This window comes from Tasmannia lanceolata, unplaced genomic scaffold, assembly GCF_043159265.1.
Source record: "Tasmannia lanceolata isolate RefF3 unplaced genomic scaffold, GAP_Taslan_0.1 ptg000005l, whole genome shotgun sequence".
NCBI classification, from domain to species: Eukaryota; Viridiplantae; Streptophyta; class Magnoliopsida; order Canellales; family Winteraceae; genus Tasmannia; species Tasmannia lanceolata.
In genome coordinates, this window is record NW_027518682.1 from 12,975,817 (window position 1) to 12,996,980 (window position 21,164).

Consider the following 21,164-nt stretch of genomic DNA (forward strand, 5'->3'; position numbering starts at 1 on the left):
AAAAATTTAGGTTCCTCACTTTAATAACTACCAATTAATAATTCCCTTTAAAAATTTGATTTTCTATTTTCTTACCAACCCTTTCATTTTAAAATTCTGGCATGTCTCGTGTCCGGACACGAGGTCTGCCCACGTGTCGAGGAGAAATGTGCCACACACAAAGCTTTTGAAAGTACGAAAATGCCTTTCTTCTCTATGAAAACTACAAGCGTACTTACAAGTGTGTATGAGTCCAAGAGTCCGGTTGGACCTCCGGAAATAAAGTGGGCACTACCTTGGTCGATTTCGAAACTATCTACACGATTGGTCATGTTGAATTTGGCCCAAAAGTAAATGTATTTTGACATGGGACACCAAATGAACAGTCTAAGATTGACCGCAGGTTCGGACCCACTACATAATCAGTTCTAGAGTCATAATCGGTTCTCAAAATCCAAAACCAACAGGGGCTTATTCTAGAGCAATGTCAAAGGTGGGTTCCAGTATTTGGCAATCAGAATAGCTCATTAGCGGGTCTATTGTAGATGGACGGTGGACGATCAAAATCATTGGAATTGAATGAACAATGTCCACACGATGTGCACATGTTAAAAAACGTTTACCACTATTAGGCTATTAGCACAAGAAAGTTTTTTAGTCTTTGAGGTATGGACTATGGACTGGGCCTGGGCTGTCTTATCTCTCGTTTTGGCCAAGCCCGATTATTTGAATATTTTCCTTTCCACATAAAGGGCCATTTCAGTAATTTCAACACAAACCCCTCTGCAACTCACCTTGTCTTCTTCTTCTTCCTATCTGAACGGCAGAACCGTTATAAAATCTCTTCCCCTTTTCTCTCCAAAACGAAATCTAGTTCTCCATTTTCTCTGCCATATCCATACCAGATCTAATGCGCTCCTCATAAGATCTCAGACCCACTCAACTCATCAATATAAGATTCTGAATTGATGATTTTTTTCTTCCACAGATAGAGATCGTTTTTTCTCCAATCCAAATCACTCACAAACTCCAATTTCTTCCTCTCAGATCGAATCCAATAACCTATTTCTGCATACTCTGAAATCGCTGGTTCTATTTTGCTTAAACCCGACTCTTTTGATCCCAGAACAGTGCAGAAAACCCTAATTTCTGCATTTCTGGGAAAATGGCTGACGAATCTCAGAAATGGATACTGATGGTGACTGCGAGAACTCCTACAAACATCGCAGTTATAAAATACTGGGGAAAACGAGACGAAACCCTAATTCTGCCGATAAACGACAGCATAAGCGTGACTCTTGATCCGGATCATCTTTGCACGACAACAACAGTCGCTGTAAGCCCTAGCTTCGAGAAAGATCGGATGTGGCTCAACGGAAAGGTTTGCATTTATCTCTTTTTAGAGGGATTTTGGTTCAGTTGTGCCCTTGTTTTCTCGGTTTGTTTTTTTTTATTGTTATTTTTTCTTGTCAGAGTAGGAAATTTCTCTTTCTGGAAGTCGATACCAGAACTGTCTTAAGGAAATTCGGAGTCGTGCCAGTGATGTGGACGATGAGAAGAAGGGAATTCATATTCGTAGAGGAGATTGGGAGAGATTGCATTTACATATTGCTTCGTATAATAACTTCCCGACAGCGGCCGGACTGGCTTCCTCTGCTGCTGGATTTGCATGTCTTGGTAAGATTGCTTTTAGTTACTCTTTATTTTTGGATGCTTGTTAATTTTTTTTAATTATGGTTAATGTTGTTAGATTTTAGAATGTGTTTGGAGACATGATTTTGCGGAGTAGATATTTAGAGTTCTGTAGCTGGATTTTTTTTATGGGGATTTAGTGGGTTTTGGATTATTGATGAATATTAGTAATTTGAAGCTTGATGGGGGCTGAATTTGCTTGTGCTAAGGGTTATTATTTTTTTTTTAAATTTGGGGATTGAGATGGAAAGCTTATTGACATTAGAGAAGCATACGTTATAGCCAGTGATGTGTGTAAAGGTTAACAAGAAGTTTCTACTCAGGCTATAAGAGGCCTACTATTCAACGTCCCGCTATCGCGCCATTTACATTTTATATTTTCAGAGAATTTTTTTCTTTAATGGCAATTTCATTAAAAGCAACAGAAACCTGGAGTCTCACAACAAAAAAGCATAAGACGAACAAAAGGAAAACAATACAACAAAGAGACCAGACTCTTCAGGGGCGAAGCCATTCAAAAATCATAGTCTCATCCCTATCGACTCGAGAACGGGCAAGTCATTCTGCCTCACAAGTAGCTGAACGCCACACATGGCGAATCTCAATCTCCTGATCCTCGATCAGATCTCGAATCTCCTTGATCATACAGTCAACCTCCACATATACCTGATGCTATCTTTCACCTATCTAACAATATTGAGTGAGTCGCCTATAATAATTAAATGATATTCTAAGTCTGATATACCAGTTGAATCCCGAATCGAAGAGTCCGCATTTAAACTTTATCGGAATCTTTTATGCGAGGCCCTTAAAGTATTCATATGATGTCTCTGTACACACTCCTCAATGGATCCCCAATGCTGACCGAATCCAGGTTCCCTAAGCCCGATCCATCAAAATTCAACTTTAGAAAGCTTGAAGGAGGAGGGTCCCAGGCAGACGAGGGCATTCCATCATGTAGCAGCTTCAAAGAAACTCTTCCCAGAAGCTTTAGAAGGTAGTTGCTGAATAATCTCTGAAAATGGGGAGACTCGTAGCCCACATTAGATACTCATAGAGAGAATTTTCCTTTGGATTTTTGCGCATTTCCCAAAACGCCTTTAAAGGCCCTCTTGTTCCTTTCTTTACAAATTAACTACAAAATAGTAGTAAAAAGAGGTTCTAGAGAAGGTCGGCGATCTGATCAGGAAGACCCCAACTAACTCTGAAAAGGCAAAAGATGAAATAACAGATGCTCCTCGCGAAGCTACAGTGGATCAAAAGGTGGTTGACTAATTCGGCATCGGTGATACACGATGCATAGTGATTAACTAGGCTTTTATTGACGGCCTAAGATGAGATCCATGCTCTCCTGGCTGGCGCAATGATCACGTCTGACCAAACAAGTGAAGATAGAAGGATATGACCATAAAGGTGCCAACAAGATCCCATTTCCAAATTTGCCTAGTGGAACCTCTTATCATAAAATATACCGAATTGATTTCCAGAGCATTTGTTATCTGGTGTATTTGTACTCTATGCTCAGAGGGTACCTTCACACGTGTAAAACTGTTCTATTTAACTGAAGCAATTCACTACCATACTAGAATGGGCGTTAAGAATATCCATTTTGTACTCTCGTTTTATTCAGATTTATGGTATGATGGAATATAGTGCCTGACATCTTGCTGAGAAATCCACATATATTTTGTTCGGCAAATCATCTGGGACTCTTACGTCAGGGGGGTTGCCCATACCAGGTATGTTTATGCTTTCTTTGTTTGTTCCTGAGAGTGGAACTTAATTCACAAGCTAGTAAGGATGGTGCAAAGGCAGTGGGAACAGTTTTTTTTAACGAACTCTCCTGTGAAGCTAAGCACTATTCCATTATGACTAAGGTTGTACTAATGCTCAAGTTTGACAAGGGCCTTTCTGTTGCGTTATATGATGATATTGTGATTGCATTGAGGAAGAAAATGTTGGTATTCTTCTCAAACTTCTTAACTAAAATAATGACCGTAAAAATGCCTGAAGTCATGAAAAAGATGTCTTTGATACATTTGAACCTTATTTTACACAGTTTATGGCCTATAGCCAAGTCCCTCTATCTTGCTTGGTTTTCTTTGAAACCCTCTTATCAGATATGATGCAAATGCTTGTGTCTATGCTTATGTTCTTCAAATATGCTGTCATAACCACAATTATATTGCCTTCTATATCTAGCATATGCATTGGCTTATTGCACTACGTCAGGATCCCAGGCTAATTTTTCTGCTGAATTTCTTACCTGTGCATGTATTATAATCAGTGATTTCAATTTTAGTTATAATGCTTGAGAAATTCGCATGCGTAGGTAGGTGGATGTCAGAGTAAGAATTGCGAGGTAACTTGGGTGTGTACAAATTGTTTTTGCCTTTTAGGATAATGCTTGAAATCTAATGAGAAAATATTCACAGTTTATCTAATTATGGCATTTTTTTTCTTTTTTTTTGCAGTATTTTCCCTTGCAAAACTGATGCAAGTGAAAGATGAACTTGGAGTACTTTCCTCAATTGCGAGGTTAGTCTTTTTGAGCTTAAACGGCTGTGCTTCACCATGCTATAGGCTGTGCTTGAATGATGGTGTGTGCATGCCTTGCATGCCCATGTGCGTATGTATATATGTACACGTGCTTGCGTGTGGCATATGCATTTATGAGTTTATGCATGCACACAAAAATATATGTACATCATTTTTAATGCATGTGTAAAGTTTATATGCTTGTATAGTCTTTGTAAATTTATTTAAAGGTTTTTTAACTGATTTTCTATTGCCCAAGAAGTCCAATGAAGTATTTATCCTCGTATCCATGTTTTTATTGTCACTTTTTTGTACTGTGGTTCAGGCAAGGATCAGGTAGTGCTTGTCGCAGTCTGTATGGTGGATTCGTTAAGTGGGTCATGGGAAATGTAAGGGTTGGTTATGAGTTTTATCTTTTATGCCTCTTAATTACCTGTTCAATAAGCATCATGTACATTTGAGCATCAAATTCTAATTTTAATGTTTTATCATGGGAAGGATGTGGCTGGAAGTGACAGCGTTGCGGTTCAACTTGCAAATGAAACACATTGGGATGACCTTGTTATCATTATTGCAGTGGTATGTGCTATTCTTACATCTTGATTTTTATCAGTGGTACATGCTGCTGATCATATTTTCATGGTATATAGTCATTAAAAAAAAGGGCAGCCCACTTGCAAATGAAACACATTGGGATGACCTTGTTATCATTATTGCAGTGGTATGTGCTATTCTTACATCTTGATTTTTATCAGTGGTACATGTTGCTGATCATATTTTCATGGTATATAGTCATTAAAAAAAGGGCAGCCCAGTGCACCAGGCTCCTGCCATTGCGGGGTCTGGGGAGGGCTAGATGTACGCAGCCTTACCCCTGCTTTGCAGAGAGGCTGTTTCCGTGACTCGAACCCGTGACCAACAGGTCACAATGGAGCAACCTTACCGTTGTGCCATGGTATATAGTCATTATGGAGTAAAAATCTGTATTGCATTTTTTTCCAGTTTTTTTTATCTTGTCTTTCTGCATTACTTATTTCGTTACTTTTTTTACCTTTTTTTTTCTGAAAAAGATGAAATTCATTAAAAAGGAAAACTCATTTCCAAGGGGCAGAGAATGCACCACATACTTTCTATAACTTTTGCATGTTCATTCCATTCAATGGGCCTTGTATCAGTCATGAATCATGATTGTTTGAGCCTTAAAAAGTTTGAGATATTAGCCTACTGATTTAGAGGTGCACACTGATTTTGTTTAACTCAGAAGAGCCTTTATTCATACCGACATACAAAAATGCAACTTGGGGCAAATTTCTTAATTAAGATTTTTTTTTTGGATGAATTGAGTTTTAACAACTTCAATTTTATAAACTTTAACTGGTGGGGTTGGAACTAAAAGGGAAAAACAGTCTGTTAGGGGCATTATGCATCTTATATAATCTGCCGAGGAGTAGAATGCAATTAAGAATTTAAAGAGCAGGGAGATTTGTAAAGTGACCACCTCACCTTATAAGAAGTAGATATCAGCAGGAAATAGGGCTAGGAAATTACATACAGATGTTCAAACTGTGGGTACAATTGTTTTCTCTCGGAAGTTAAGTTACTGCTGTTTTAAGGTTTATTTCAGCAAATCCGATGCATGCAAGTGTAAAATAGAAAACTTACGACCATATAGGCATAAAATAATTGCATGTTTTGCCTTTTCCCATGAGTATTTTTCTTTCAAAAGAATTAAAGTCAATGCACACTCTTCTAGAAAGTAAGTGAAATACCCCAAATGACCCTCCCTGTTAAAATTCGTCTTCTACAGGGGAGGAGGGGCGTTTTTGTCAAAACATTAAGTTGTGTTTAGGGTTCCTTAATAAAGGGTACAAATGGTGGGATTGGAAGGGTTTTGGGTCCTGAAATTCTAGGCCTCTTCCCTTTGATATCTTCACTATTAGTCTATGATTTAAATTTCGTTAGTTTGAGTGTCTCATATGACAAAAAATCCATGCACTATTGCACATGTTTACGACTGTTGGTTAAAATTGAAATGTTTACGATGTACAGACCCTTGGGAGTTAATCTTCTAACCTTTTAAGAGACTGAGAATGTATAGGAATAATGTCTAAGATTGTCTTTGCAAGGTAATGCCTTTGGAGTTACTTTAAACTTACTGAATATTCTAGTTGAGTCAAGTATCGTTACTAAAGTTCGGTAGTGTGTGTGTGGGTGTGATTTCTAATATTTTCTATTGACTTTTAAACATATGAGAATGAAAAAAACCATAAGGAAAAACAGGTTATAGTGGACACCCCCCCTCACCACCCCCTCCCCCCCCCCAACACACACACACACACACACACAACAAAAAAGGAACTTATAAATAAACCATAAATACACCCATTCCTTCATTAACTTAATTTACAGGGTAAATGAAGTAATTTCGAAGCCATGTATTTTTGGGAAGAAGGTGAAGAAGGTTACAATAAATATTTGTTTAGATTGCTTTCCTTTCCATGGATGCTTAGCTTAATCATCTTATATTTATTATATGCTCTTTCTTCTCTCAATTTAGATAAATACATTTCATAATAGAAAATGAAACAAATATTTATTGCTGTAAGAATCTGAATGCTACTTAGAGGAAAGGATCAGAGTCTTGGCATTCAGAATAGTATGATGAAATTGTGCGCTTCCAATAGAGTTGTATACTTGTGTTATTGGTGCTATCAATAGAGTTGTAGTATTTTTCAAAAGCTTTATACTAAAATTTTGCATTAAATGCTTCAGAATCTGAGTGGGGCCCTTCCAATAGAGTTGTATTATTTTTCAAAAGTCATGATAATGATGTTACTTCCTTTCATCTTTTCTCTTTGGACTTCTACTTTCTAGAGGTCATCCTGGATCCTTTAAGCAATAACTTACTTCAGATAAATGCATTTCTTAATAGAAAATGAAACAGATATTTATTGCTGTAAGGACTTAAATTCGTGACTAGTATGATTTCAGAAAAAAATGTATAAATAGAATCCTTCCAAATTTATTATTGGTGTCAAAGTAGGCTAATAGATAGTTACAAACAGAAAACGGTTACATGCCTAGACCAACCTGCTACACAAATATTTACACAGTAATATGTGAATCTTGTTGCATTTACCACGGATTATTAACCATGTTACTGAAGCTGAATATTGAGGTTGACGAGAGAGGTGCAAAAGAGGCATCACTACCTGTGTCCAATAGGCATGCTTTGACCTCCACAACTATTTTTTTAGGCCGTGACATTACTTAGAAGGGTCTCACCTTAATATTAAAGTTCTACTATGGTCATTTTGTTTGTTGTTAGTATACATGGTCATATTGGCATGTGTTAGGCTTTCTAGGCAGCTCATTTTAATCCATGAGGTGCATTCCTGATATGTTCAGTTTCCAATATTCATCTATAGTTGTGGATTTGGTATTTCCAATATGACCAATATATTAGCCTCTCCTAAGATTGTATATGATGGCCTTCATGCATGGTGAGATGGTTATTCACCACCTTTCCACTTCATTGGTCTAATCCGTTTCAAGTTATCAATTCCAGGTAAGTTCACGGCAGAAGGAAACAAGTAGCACTACAGGAATGCGTGAGAGCGTTGAAACGAGTACTCTTTTACATCATAGATCAAAGGTGAAGTACTCTGATTCTCATTAAAATTTATTCCCTGGAGATCTAGCTTACTAATAGTCATTTGGAAGTCTGTTATATTTCTGATTGTGTCATTTGGAACTCTGTTATATTTCTGATGGTTCTAGTGCTACAATATACCGCATAATCATGCACCCTTTCTTTGTGACGTGGTTGTATTACGTTCTGATTTTTATGTAGCTTTTTTAAGATCCAAAAAAAATAGTTGTTACTAACTTGTTATGCTAGCTCATTCATGTTTTGAATGGTTTCAGGAGGTAGTCCCAAAACGCATACTGCAAATGGAAGAAGCCATTAGAAATCGCGAGTTTGCATCTTTTGCAAAGTTAACTTGTGCAGACAGCAATCAGTTTCATGCAACCTGCTTGGATACATCCCCTCCGATATTCTACATGAATGATACTTCCCACAGGTAGGTTCTTTTTTCGTAATTTCCATAATTTTCCTTCTGATAGGCATCTATATATATCTTGGGCATGGACTTCTCTGGTGCCGGACATAGTTGTGGGAAACGAGATATGGCATGATGTCCGACATGATAGCAGGTTTTTTTTTTTTGAATGATCAATAGCAGTTTTGAATGATAGAGGTTTTCTATAAATATTAAATCATAATCCATAGCATCCAATGGTAACTACCAATAAATAAGGAAGAAAGGGATTAAGAAGTTGCAGAAAACCTAGATCTCAATCCATTCATGTTGTCATGCACAACGATTCTTATGATTCACAGTTTGACTATTATTTAGATTAAATCTTATGTTTTATGATTTGAATAGATTTGTTTGGAAAATGCTTTGAGTTTCTTGGTTGGATCCTTTATCCAAAATTATTAGTGACTTCTATTTATCAAGATTTGGATAGTATAGTATCACTTGAATCTTCTGATTCAGCAACAAGCAGGGGTCACGGTTTCAGACAGAACTGTGACCTGTGAAATTTGATTTCTTTTTTATTATTTTTTCTCACTTTTCCATTCTAAAGTTAAAATCTCTCTTACATGCATTAATCTCTTTTTTTTTTTTTTTTGCAATTCTATTTTTTTTCCTTCTCATTTTTTAATATTCTAAATTATCCTGCAAGCTATTTTTGGTTCGATCTGTGACTTTGATTTTCAAAATATTATACATGCATGTGTATCTCAATACATATCTAAAGGGCTAATAAACCTGAAGAGCATATCATTGTTTCATCGGTGAACACCACTAAATTAGGCCAATGTCTTGCCTTTAGCTACTCTTAATTTTACATGTGGGGATCTGTTGCATTTCCTTGGGATATGAGACCATCTGATTTCAATGAACAATTACGTTTCAGGATAATAAGCTACATGGAAAGATGGAATCGGTTTGAAGGAACCCCGCAGGTACAGTTGTTCCTATTCTTCAGAAATGGCCTGTCTGTGCTTAATTGTTTTCTCTATATAATCAATCAGATCATCTGTATCTCTTTATGGCATGATCCTTTAGTGGAAAGATTTCAACTGGTTGCAATATTTCAATAAAATCTGCTTGATAGATCGGCCATGGAACTGTTAGTTCTGGATTGTCATTCATTATATAGGTGATCAGTATGAAATTTACATGATTGTAGTGTTGTCATCTAAACATCCCAAAGCCTGTAGGATCCAGGCTATCTTTGCTACATTGTCATAGTTGTATGTATGTGATTGGTGTGCTTTATTTGAAATACCCATAATTTAACTCTAGGAATGTTGTTTACTAACATGCTTTATTTGAAAGCAGTAACTGGCCATTGAAACGAGGGCTCCTGCTTTCTGCTTCCTGGACTTCCGATTACCCCTCCCTACTGCAACAAATACTATCCATCTCATTAATCGATCAGTCTTTCTTTATCTCTACCAATGTCATCTTGTTTAAGATCTTTCACATTTTTGAAATCCAAATATTATTGAAAAATCTAACTAAATGAGTATAATAACTAAAATTCAACAATTGATTTTATTCATATTTAAGATTATTCTACTCACCAAAAAAATATATTTAAGATTATTGATTTTTTTTTGTAAGCATTCCCACACTCATTTTTTTGGAAACTGCTTTCTGTTTCTGATCTGAATCCTCCTATATCCACATAAGACAGAACACTATCAGTCAACTCTGGGTGCATCAACCATGTGGGGTTACATCATACAATACTATCTGCATTCTTTGCCCATTGCTAGTGGATGTCAAAAAATGAAGTTGGACAAGATCTATGTCACAAATATCTCTGATATTTTGAAAATATAGCAATTTTTAGCAATATTTTGATAAAATGACAAAATCCCGAAATAATCCCGAAAATTTTTAAAGAATAGCTATATTTTCATTTACAGCAGTAATATCACGATATTTTTACAATATTTTTATTTGATTTTTTTTCTTAATTTATATATTTTTACATTTTTTCTAAATAATTTTATTTTATCATTTTTCCCAATATAAACCCGAAAAAATAAAAAATTTAATATATCCTGAGATTTTCCCTCGCCGAGAAATTCCCGAGAATGATATTTGTGACATAGGACAAGATGACTGATATGAGACTTATGACAGGTGGCTTACACGTTTGATGCGGGGCCAAATGCAGTTCTAATTGCACGCAACAGAAAAGCTGCTATTCTTCTGCTTCAGAGGCTGCTCTTCTACTTCCCTCCACTTCCAAATAATGAACTAGAAAGGTGTGTATGCGGTTCAGGTTTTGATCTTATTGATATTGATATTAACATATAACATTCCTGGTATGATAGTTCTGTTTTTTTTAAATTCCAGTTATGTATTAGGGGATAAGTCTATCCTACAAGAAGCTGGTTTGCAGTCATTGAAAGATGTGGAAGCCTTGCCGCCACCTCCAGAAATGGAGAACATTCCATCTAAAAAAATTATAGGTGATGTGAGTTATTTCATCTGCACGAAGCCTGGCAGAGGTCCAGTATTGCTCACCGATGAAGATCAAGCACTTATCCATCCTAAAACTGGGCTTCCTAAGTAAGATATATTAGATCTGTCCATTTTGTATTTGTTTTTCTTTTCATGGTTTTGGCAAATAAATCCATGAGCCTGGCGGCCTTCAGAAAGTACTGAACTCAATGTGATCTTGTGAATGGGATCACATGGAGGTTGTGAGGTTTCACAACCTTCATATTTGTACCGTTTGTTGTTTAAATTTTGCTATTTTATTTCATTCAGTTGTACATTTGCCACCATGGTAATATTAATCGTTGAGTTATCCAGGAACTATTATTCATTTTCAACTCTTAACATCTCTTGCCTTTGGTTTTATTTCATGCATGGTTCCATCAACTAAAGTCACTGTATGCGGAATATGCCTGTCTCTGAAGTGGCCATATATTCCACCAAATGGTTACTAAGGCCATAATGTTTATTGGAAATATCGTTGGTTCTTTTCATTTTTTTTGAGAAATTAGATAGTCCTTATTTTCGTTGTTGGTGATGATTTTGTCTTTTTGTTTTTTGGAATGGACTGTTGCTGAAAATGCATCTCAACTTCCCATAAATTTGTGAAGGAACATCATTGAGGGTGGCCCTACCAAAAGAATTAATGGGAACCACTGACATTCTCTCTTTTTTAACTCCTAAGTTTAACTTTCGATGAACTATACTGGCTGGTTTCAGGCTTTTAGAAGGAACTATGCCTTCCCTTTTTTCTTTCAGCGCCAGAAAAGGAGATGCTCACTTCACTCCAATTTGATTGTGCCTCAGAAAAAGTGGTGGCTAATCAACGTCAATAGATATTATATAAAACTAAAGGCTAAGATCACCCTTCGTGGAATTACTGAGTAGCAGATGACCAAGCAAGCAAAATACAGGACAGCTAACCTAACCAGATATAGTGGAGGGCTCTTCTCCAAGTAAAAGTGCTCTTAGGATAGTGTCACTCACACCATCAGTATATAAAAGCATGTTCCCACCATCAAGAAGCTTGTGACAACTGATCCAAGGAAGCCTTTTCTTAACATAGCACTGTAGAATGGATGGAACCAGTCTATCTTTGTAACCTTGCCAGACGTGAACAGAGCCCTCATTTTGAGGGAATGGATTGTTTATTATACACATATAATAAAAATTCCAAGTTCCCAAACCGACTATCCTGTCTCGATGGATTAAAATCACCCTGTTGCTGTGCCTTAATCTGTAATTAAGATGACATGATTGACTTCAAAACTACCTTTTTTAGCAATCCATTGGCCATCTGAACGATACAATTCAATTAAATATCAACAGAAAACATGATAGTCGATGATTGTGAAAAATTTGCTGTGTGTACTTGTGCAAGTAATTTCATATATGAATGATCCATTACCACCATATTTTTCACAGCTATTTAGGTGTCAGAACCATCAAGATGCAGGTACATCGTGAAAATTGACGATGAATTGTAGAAAGTCCAACGAGAGTCTAGACTTGATGCTAGGATTAACTATTCTGGTGCGAAACTATCCCATTAGGTGAACTGTGAGTTGCTTGTTTGATCATTTATTATACTTGGTGGGAGCAAAGAGCGATTGGGAGCAAATGATCTCGTATTGGTATGGAATATGGATTTCTGCATGCCCGGTTGTGTTCATTATTGTCTCAGAAATTTGAACTGCAATATGTCGAGAAACCTATGATGTTCTGGCCTTTCCATAGGCGATGACATGGATGATGGAACATAGCCCGTGATAAGGTCCTTACGAGTAATTTCTTTTATTGCCAAGATTTCCGGCCCCTTGATAGAAGGTTTGTGAGTGATACAGAGGAGTATATGTTTTATAGAGGAATAGTCAGCTTATCAATGTCTTGCATATCCACTTTCTGATAGTGTAAAGGACACTTAGTACTCCCTAGTTGAGGAGTTATGTTCAATATTATTTGTAGACAAGGAGACTATTTCAAGAGTCTCAGTCCTGTGTTGATCCTTGGTCTCTTGTTTTGGGCTACCTTAAGCTGAAAATATGATGGTGGCATAAAGATCGTGTAGGTGTTTTGGGTTGTATGTTTTTATGCCAACTTAGCCGTTGGTTCATTGGTTGTTAAGCAGGCACCTGGCAGAGTCAAGGATTCATCGATGCTATTTTGAGGTTGCTTTCATAGTTCCATTAGATGGGTGAAGAAAATTATAGCATTCCATTGGAAGTTTCGATGATCTGGGGGATGTTGGTCTTGAGATTGGCATTGAACTGAACAAGCCCTGCAGGGTAGGATAAAAGGACTAATTTATATCTTTTAAAATGTGAAACTTTATTGTTGTCTTCAAGATACAAGTTTCAACAGCGAATGCTTGTAAAGAATGTTCCTAGATCAAAAAACAGTAGCTAAGAAATAGGCAAAGGGGAACTTCAACATAAAGGTTTCAAAAGATTTTGCTTGTCTGACCCAGTTCTTTCATATGTTAGCAGAACAGAATGTTCCTAGTTCAAGGATTTCAATCTTTCTAGCATGCATTCGTCCACTATGAGGCCTCTATATCTTGGTGGCCGAAAATTCCGGGTTTTTTATTCAAGTGTCACCTAGCTAGTGATAGGGAAGGTGGACAACACCTATCTGGTAACTATTACTCTAATAGCTTATATAAAAATGCGGTCACTGGCAATATTAATTATCATTGAGATATAATTTCATGTGAGATGCAATAAGTTCCATAGCTTAATGAGAGACTTGTCTTCTAGTAGCTTTGACTAGGCAGACAGTCACTGTTAAGATCAATGCTAACGTTCAATTTGTGGGTACCAGATGGGGTCATTTATGGTGCAATCGAGACTGTTGATCTTGTAGAATATCACGAGGCTACCTACATGGTCTTGGTCTCATGCCAAACAGCCACCCAATCCTAAAATCCATGGTTGGTAAAACCCTAAACAAGGCTTGAGGGATACGGATCAAGTCCTTAGGATTATGTCAATATTTACTATTATACTCAACTCAACAAAGCCTTTTTCCCAAACAAGTTGGGGTCGGCTGTCAATATTTACTATTATAATATGAAAAATCTGTTTAAACAATCACCATTTTTGTTAAAAAACAAATAAGAAAACAGGCATAGATGGCCAAACATGACATCTGCAATTGGCACACTTCCATTATTTTTTTGATAGATAACACACACTTCCATTATCATTTTACTGTTACAGAAATTTTAAAGCAGGCAAAACAAGATTTTAGTTGAAATCATGGGATGATATCAAATAAAAAAGAAAAAAAATCTAGTATAGCTAAACTAGCAGGATACAGGAGGTGGTTCTTGGCCAATTAAAAGTGATTTTAGGATGGTATCGCTCATGCCGTCGGCTAAAAAAAGCAGGTGGCCACCATCAGGAACTTCATGGTACTTGATCCAGGGAAGCTTCTTTGCAACATAGCGCTGTAGAATCAAGGGCACAAGCTTATCATCACAACCCTGCCAGAGGTGAACAGAGGCCTCATTTTGAGGAAATGGGTTGTCTATCTCCATAGGATCAAACTCCCAGGACCCAAATCCGACCATTAGATCTCGATGGATGGACTCGAAATCACCTTGTTGCCTTGCCTTGTCCTGGAATCAGGAGATCTTCATTCAGCTTCTACAGTTAATTAATGCTTAGATCATGAAAACTTATGTTTTGTTACTAAACTTCATTATAGAGTCAGTGCTCGAGTCAAAGGCTTCAGTGGTAACCATAGTTCAAAAATTCGTGTACTCAGCTTGACTTGGAAGTGGATCAACTCAAGTCAACTCGGCTGGATTGAATTAGGTTGAGGCCAACCCTAGCCCACAACCTCAACCCTAAGCTGGCCTAACCCAAGCCTCGGGTCAAGGAGGGCCAACCCTAACCTAACCCCCTCTAAATCTCTCAACCCCAATCCAATCCATCTAACCCAATTTTCCAAATCAGGCCAGGTTGGCCTGGGTCAAAAAATAGAAAAAACACAAAAACGCATAATCCTAAGCCTTAAAATCTCGATAAAAAGACGATAAAATCAGGGTGGATGAGGTCGCGTTAGACTAGAGTCGGGTTGCCTAAGCCCTCTACCCAACCCCAACACTACCCAATCGGAGGACATGCCAATCCAACTCGAGCCAAAATCAGGTTGAATCAGTTGGGTTCGGTCGAGCCTGCCCCAAGTTGCACCCCTAAATATGATAAGAGAAGTGATCTCTCTCTCTCTCTCTCTGATATTATAGAAAGAATTGGGCATAGAAATCCTAGATTTTGTACCAATCTTTTGGAGGAAAATAAAGGAATGGAAAGTCTGGGAATCATAGCTACCTGCACATATCCATCAGTGTTCAAAGCCATCATCCTTTGGATAAGCTCTTTATCTTGGCGACTGAAAATATCAGGGTGCCCCTGGATAGCTGCTGAAGAAGGGAACCATTTCTGAGTCATCCAAAAGTGAAAGAAAGGACGCGCATGGTGAGCGATCCTGAGCGTCCGTTGGTCCTGTAGAAGCTGCATGTTGTAAGCAACAGTAGAGAGATTGGCAGGAAAAGAAGGCCACCAATAGTTCACTACCGGAACTACCAGCGCTGCACCTGCTAACCTGCATGTACAGAGAATTTAGTTAGATCTTATACTACATCAGAGGGGTGGCATTATCAAAACAGCGAGTGTTGCATTTAGTTAGTGTGGCACATAGACTGTTTTTATCTCAAACTTCATTGTTGATACTCACTCGTGCCATCAAGTTGAGTATAACCTATAAAATTGAGCTATTTTTGCAGCTGAGGCTCTAATAATTAGTGATTTATAAATTTGTTACCTCTTATATCTTATTGCTCAGATCATGAACTAGCCTTGCTACAATGCTCATACTTTTTAGTTTCTTATTTCTAATACTTGATAAAAAATCCAGTGATAAAATATGCAAGAGAATACTTTCTATTGAAAGATTATTTAAAGTACATGCACATTAATAATGTTGTTCAAATTATATGTTATATCTAAGCAAATACTATATGTAGGGTACATAAGAAACATTCTTCAGTCTTTTCTCAATCGAATTTGTTTGGTGATCACAACAGTTATGGACTTTGTTATGACAGTGGTAGCGGCACCACCAATGACACATGCAGGCAGAGAAGCCGGCACCAAACTCATGTCTAAAAATGGCAGTAGGAGGTTTTCGGGTTTGTTTTCTTCCTAGCTACATAGTTATAAAACCTGGTGCGCTAAAAAAGTGAGCAGAACAAGGATAAAGAAGAGTTGGACGAAGGAAATGCCACATGACTAGGGTTAGGGAGTGGTTATGGACAAAACTTATCTGATAATAAATACCTTCTAGTGCCTTATATAAAATGCAGCCACTAACTATATTAATTATTAGAGCCCCAACTGTATATATATACCAAGCTAATTGTGACTGGCAACCGAGTTAGCATATTCTAGATAAAAGTGAGTCTTGAACTGAGTCCAAGTTTGGTTTGGCAAGGTCATTGTCCGAGTCAAATTCCGGGTTTTTAGACTTTAAATGAAAATTAAGAATATCAGCAAGATTGTGCCTGTGTGGTATGTATTTGATGCAGCTCCAAATAGAGTAACCCCCCATTGAGACTGCTAACACATAAAACCTCGACCCAAGATTCAACTGATCGGCGAGTTCTTGAATGTCAAAAGCTTCACTCTTCACTGACCGCTTTGGATTCGGATCACTCTCCCCATAACCAGCTCTGTCAAAAGATACAAAGTAGATCCCTAGCTGTTCAACCAGTTTCTGTAACACACAATACATCAAATGAAACTCAGTCCATTAAACCCCAACATAAAATTCAATCAAAGATGACGAGAAATCAATCAAATTTGATGGTCATTTACAAGGAGAGGCAGAAAAATATTGTACTTTAGATGCTGGTAGCGTGAAGTCTTTGGAGCTGCTTAAGCCATGAACTATAACGATTTTATATCTAGCCTTCTCCTTGGGAATTCCTCTTTCTGTGTAGGCCAGATGCCTTCCATCTTTGAGTATGATTCTTGGTGAGATAACAGGAGGTCCATTTGGAGAACCACAGATTTTTGGAGGGGGAGGTTGGATGGCCTGATAAGCCCATCCTATTAAACCTATGAATAGAGCTAATACTATTCTTGAAAGCATCCCTGCAAAAGTACGAATTTATAAATTAAAAAACATTGTGACATGGTGATGAAAGATTATAAACCATCATCCATGGTATTTGGGCTTCATATCAATATAATATCCTGTAAAAGGCATACCAAAAAGAAGTATTTGCTTAGTTAGATTAATCTCAGCCCTTCGCAAAAGAGTGAAAGGCTGATTTATGGGTGGACACACTTAGTTACGAAGGAGGTGAAACAACCTAGCTCCTACAATAGATTACTTATTTACTAAGTAGAAGAATGCTAAACTCAGGGGCACCCCTGCAAAAATCAGATGATAGAGACCCTGATGCACCTCACCAAAAAGTGCATTTAATGTTCTTTGACTTTTAAATTTTATAAATGCGCTCTGGTGACGTGCACCAGCGGGGTAAGGGCGCAATTGAGTTTAGCATTCCATACACAACAAAAAGCAAAAGCATAAGTTGCTCTGTTTGGATGCGGGTTACCTTATAGGTTAGCTGTATAAGTTGTAGCAAAAAAATGCACTTTTTGGTAACTATATGGTGTTTGGTTGCCAATTAAGCATAAAAATCCCAGAGACTACCGGACAAAAATTTAGAGGCAATAATGGGATGTATGGTGATGTGGCATCAATGTTCCCTCCTTATACTTTCCAAGACAAATTTCTCTCTCTCTCTCTCTCTCTCTCTCTCTCTCTCTCTTTCTCTCTCTCTCCTCCTTTTATTTCTATATTGGTAATGACACCCTCCCCCACTGCTCGACGAGGTTGGTGACCAAACACTAAAAGGGCGGCCCAATGCACAAGGTTCCCGCCATTGCGGGGTCGCTTTGCAAAGAGGTTGTTTCTGTGACTCGAACCCATGACCACCGGGTCACAATGGAGCAACCTACCATTGCGCCAAGGCTCGCCCTCTTTTGGCAACCAGTCGCTACTTATCATTATTCTACAAGGTAAATCAAATGTTGGTCTCCTCCCCATTGACAACTTATACCACTATTCTACAAGGTAACTACCTGCATCCAAACAGAACCTTAATTGCATCTTTTTCTTAGATGAGAACGACAATATACGAAGTCACTTTTATTATCAATGGTAAAAGACGACGTTTGGGGGCCTACAATGGTATAATTGGGCATACGTGTGAAATCAAGACTGTCGATCTTGTCCATATGTCATCCGATGCATTAGATAAATGGGGCTTCATGGATCAAGGGTCTAGGACCATATGAGAAGTCTCTCTCTCTCTCTCTCCTGTGGGCTTTTTTTTTTGACATACAGATAGGCAGCATATAATTTAGTATATGGACAAAAACAAGAGCTCTATCATATCTACGACTAAAAAGGGAAAGCGAAGGGTTTGATATATAAACAAAACGAGAGACAAATAAGAAAAAGAAACGAACACCTAGTAAATTTATAGGAAGAGGAAAGGGGGAGACTTACCCGGAACTGGTGGAGCACCAAATTAAGAAGATAGAGCGCCGATGAATGTAATGGGTAGCAAATGTTGTTATAATGTTATCTACAGTAGACTATTTAAGCATACCCAACAAGTGCTTCCTTTACGTAATTCTCTGTCGGTAGAGGTGCTTTGCTTGCATTGAAGTACCATTCCAAGCGAGGAACGAAACTACTATTGAATGATAAAGAGAGAGAGAAAAAGAAAATCGGAAAGAGTATGCCTTGAAGATAAAGAAGGTGAGAGATTCTCACTTTCACCTTAGTGATATTCTTCTTTCTAGATTCCAAGTCACAATCTGGAGACAATCGTTTTTTTCTTTTGGGGTGGATGACTAAAGGCAAGATAAAGAATCACATTCCGTCCACATAATCTCCAGCTACACAAACCTTCATAGATGGAGATTGCTTTTGGCAAGTTAGATTATGAATACCCACCAAAAACACGTTTTAACTCCTAAGTTTGAATCCCTATCGTCGGCATTAACCCTATATTTGGTGTCAACATAGTACTAAACGGGACCTGACTCTCCACCGATACGACAGGAGTGGAGCAGTAGTGTTAAATTTATGGAAAAGAGAAGACTTTATGTGTGAAGTCATGTTCTTAATGTACCGAACAACAGTGATATGTCTCTTTCCAAATTGAAAAGAACTGCGGGAAGCACTTGAATAAGAAATGAATACCAAGAGTAGAAACATCCTTAAGGATGCCAGGGTGGCATATCAAGGATGTCCTAAGCTTGGTAACTTTGTGGTGTCTGGTTGACAATTTGGCATCACAATCCCTCCGGACTACTAGAAAAGATTCAAGGGTAATTATTGCTAGTCTGGTGCGTGGCACCCATGTTCCTCTTTATACCTTCAATGTCAAATTTCTCAAAAATGAGAAATTTGGAAAGTAGAATTTTACCTTTTCTCTTTCTCTCTCTTCCTTCTCTGTTCTCTATCTATATTGGTAATGAAATTTCTCAACCTCCTATTACTCTACAAGGTTTGCAACCAATCACTACTTATCACTATTCTACCAGGTAACTCCGAGGTAGATCAAATGTTTGTCTCATCCCTATTGACTACTTATACCATTAATCTACAAGGTAACTATTTGCAGATCCAAACAGAGCCATGTAAAGTCTATGGACGGGGGCAGGATTTTGGATGCCATGTAAACCCTGATAAAGCCATGTGCTTTATTATGTTTGGATGCCAATTAATCCAAAAAGTGCATTTTTTTTGCTCAGTGATTGCTTGAGATCCCTGCAAGTGGCATCCAAACACAGACCATGTTTGGCAACCATGAAAAAGTATTCCATCGAATATGTGAGAGATGGGCGGCAGGAAGAAACTTGAGAGGGTTGGGAGCATAGTTAGCAAAAACGGTGTTTTTATATAAAAAAAATGAAAACAATGTGCTTTAATGGTTTGCCGTTTAAAACTTTTATAGTAAAAAAAAACAGAAAACATTTGAAACACGTGTTAAACACATTTTGACTAACTTTCGAACTTTACCTCAATTATATTTTGCAAATTACAAAATTTTAAAAGAGAAAAGGGTTTCTGCGCTCGAGTGCAAATAAGCTCCACAAATGGACACCCTATGGTGATCCAATGGAGCTGATTTTTGGTAGGCACTCCATCCATGATGGTGCCTTCCAAATGAATACTTAGGATCACCTCCCCCCACCCCAAAATGGGCCCCTCCCCTGTTTCTGTGCTCGAGCGCATAAACCCTTTTCTCAATTTTAAATGCATTTATCTGTTTTTCAATTTTTTGACGACGTTTTTGTACAAAACCGTATTAAAATCAGATTTTTGCTGCCCATTTTATTGTCTAATCACATTTTCCTAACTATGATTGGGAGTGAGGGAGCATGAAAAGCTCCTAAAAATCAGGAAAACAAAAAACCTATTTAAAGTAGGTAATTTTTATTGAACAAAACTTGGCTGCGCAACATTGCGCAAGACCAGGAGGTACCTGCGCAAGTCGCAACGCCCTAAAATAAAGAGGAAACAGGGGGTGTGAAAATATCAGGCCATGAAATTGATATTGCCACACCCCTGTTTTTAGTGTATTTTAATGCATTGCTGTTCCTGCGCAACGTTGCGTAGCCAAGTTTTTTTCATTTTTATTCACCTTTAGTAGAGATGTTTTCATGCCTTCTCGGTTTCATCTTACTCAAGCCCCCCACCCCACCCCCTCCTCCTCCTCCTCCTCCTCCTCCCCTCTCTCTCTCTCTCTCTCTCTCTCTCTCTCTCTCACACACACACACACACACTATTGGGCCCACCCATATTTCATGGAATAGTGTCATGGTTGCCACACATGGACTTAATAAAAAATATATGTTCTTTTCCAGATGGTTGAAAGTAAATCTATGATGAATCAGGTAAATAAAATTCTATTGGTAGTTGCTAACATTGATGATTGGGTTATTCATGATTCTAAGGGAAGTGATATATCCGCTCCTTTTGATTACTTGGGACACCATCAGCACTGTATCAATGACTGCAAAGGGGCTGATGTACTTCATGTCAGAAGGATTCAATGGGGATTCAATACACTGTTTATGGGTGTACCAAGCATAGTTAGCAAAACGGGACAGCAAAAATTCGAGTTTAATACGGCACTCGTTCAAAAAAAAAAAACGTAGTAAAAACAACGGAAACACAAGAAAATGGGGGTAAAATTGGAAAGTTGGCCCAAAAAAATGTGTTTAGAACGTTTAAAACGCATTTAAAAATGTTTGGCTAAAAGTTTATTCG

The 21,164-nt window shown here is 37.8% G+C and overlaps 2 protein-coding genes across 2 annotated transcripts; one reads left to right on the forward strand and one right to left on the reverse strand.

The window, feature by feature from the left end:
- Positions 1-761: 761 nt before the first annotated feature.
- Positions 762-11,137, forward strand: LOC143877551 (diphosphomevalonate decarboxylase MVD2, peroxisomal-like). The gene is made up of 10 exons (XM_077379675.1): positions 762-1,360; positions 1,458-1,656; positions 4,146-4,209; positions 4,535-4,598; positions 4,708-4,788; positions 7,778-7,864; positions 8,137-8,294; positions 9,199-9,247; positions 10,440-10,564; positions 10,656-11,137. Exons 1-10 carry the CDS (start codon positions 1,145-1,147, stop codon positions 10,873-10,875), a joined length of 1,263 nt encoding a protein of 420 aa, XP_077235790.1. The 5' UTR covers positions 762-1,144; the 3' UTR covers positions 10,876-11,137.
- Positions 11,138-13,930: 2,793 nt separating this feature from the next.
- LOC143877552 (putative lysophospholipase BODYGUARD 2) lies at positions 13,931-18,584 on the reverse strand. Its single transcript, XM_077379677.1, has 5 exons — positions 18,387-18,584; positions 16,704-16,957; positions 16,366-16,577; positions 15,134-15,407; positions 13,931-14,418 (listed from the first exon to the last, which is right to left on the reverse strand). The coding sequence occupies exons 2-5, from the start codon at positions 16,953-16,955 to the stop codon at positions 14,104-14,106; spliced, it is 1,053 nt and encodes a 350-aa protein (XP_077235792.1). The 5' UTR covers positions 16,956-16,957; positions 18,387-18,584; the 3' UTR covers positions 13,931-14,103.
- Between the last annotated feature and the right edge of the window lie 2,580 nt (positions 18,585-21,164).

Coding starts and splice junctions, on each gene's coding strand:
- LOC143877552 (XM_077379677.1), bottom strand. CDS start 16,955: ATGCTTTCAAGAATAGTATTAGCTCTATTCATAGGTTTAATAGGATGG. Junction 16,578..16,703: donor TCACGCTACCAGCATCTAAA/GTACAATATTTT, acceptor TGTGTGTTACAG/AAACTGGTTGAACAGCTAGG. Junction 15,408..16,365: donor ATCAAATACATACCACACAG/GCACAATCTTGC, acceptor CTGTACATGCAG/GTTAGCAGGTGCAGCGCTGG.
- LOC143877551 (XM_077379675.1), top strand. CDS start 1,145: ATGGCTGACGAATCTCAGAAATGGATACTGATGGTGACTGCGAGAACT. Junction 1,657..4,145: donor TGCTGGATTTGCATGTCTTG/GTAAGATTGCTT, acceptor TTTTTTTTGCAG/TATTTTCCCTTGCAAAACTG. Junction 8,295..9,198: donor ATGAATGATACTTCCCACAG/GTAGGTTCTTTT, acceptor ATTACGTTTCAG/GATAATAAGCTACATGGAAA.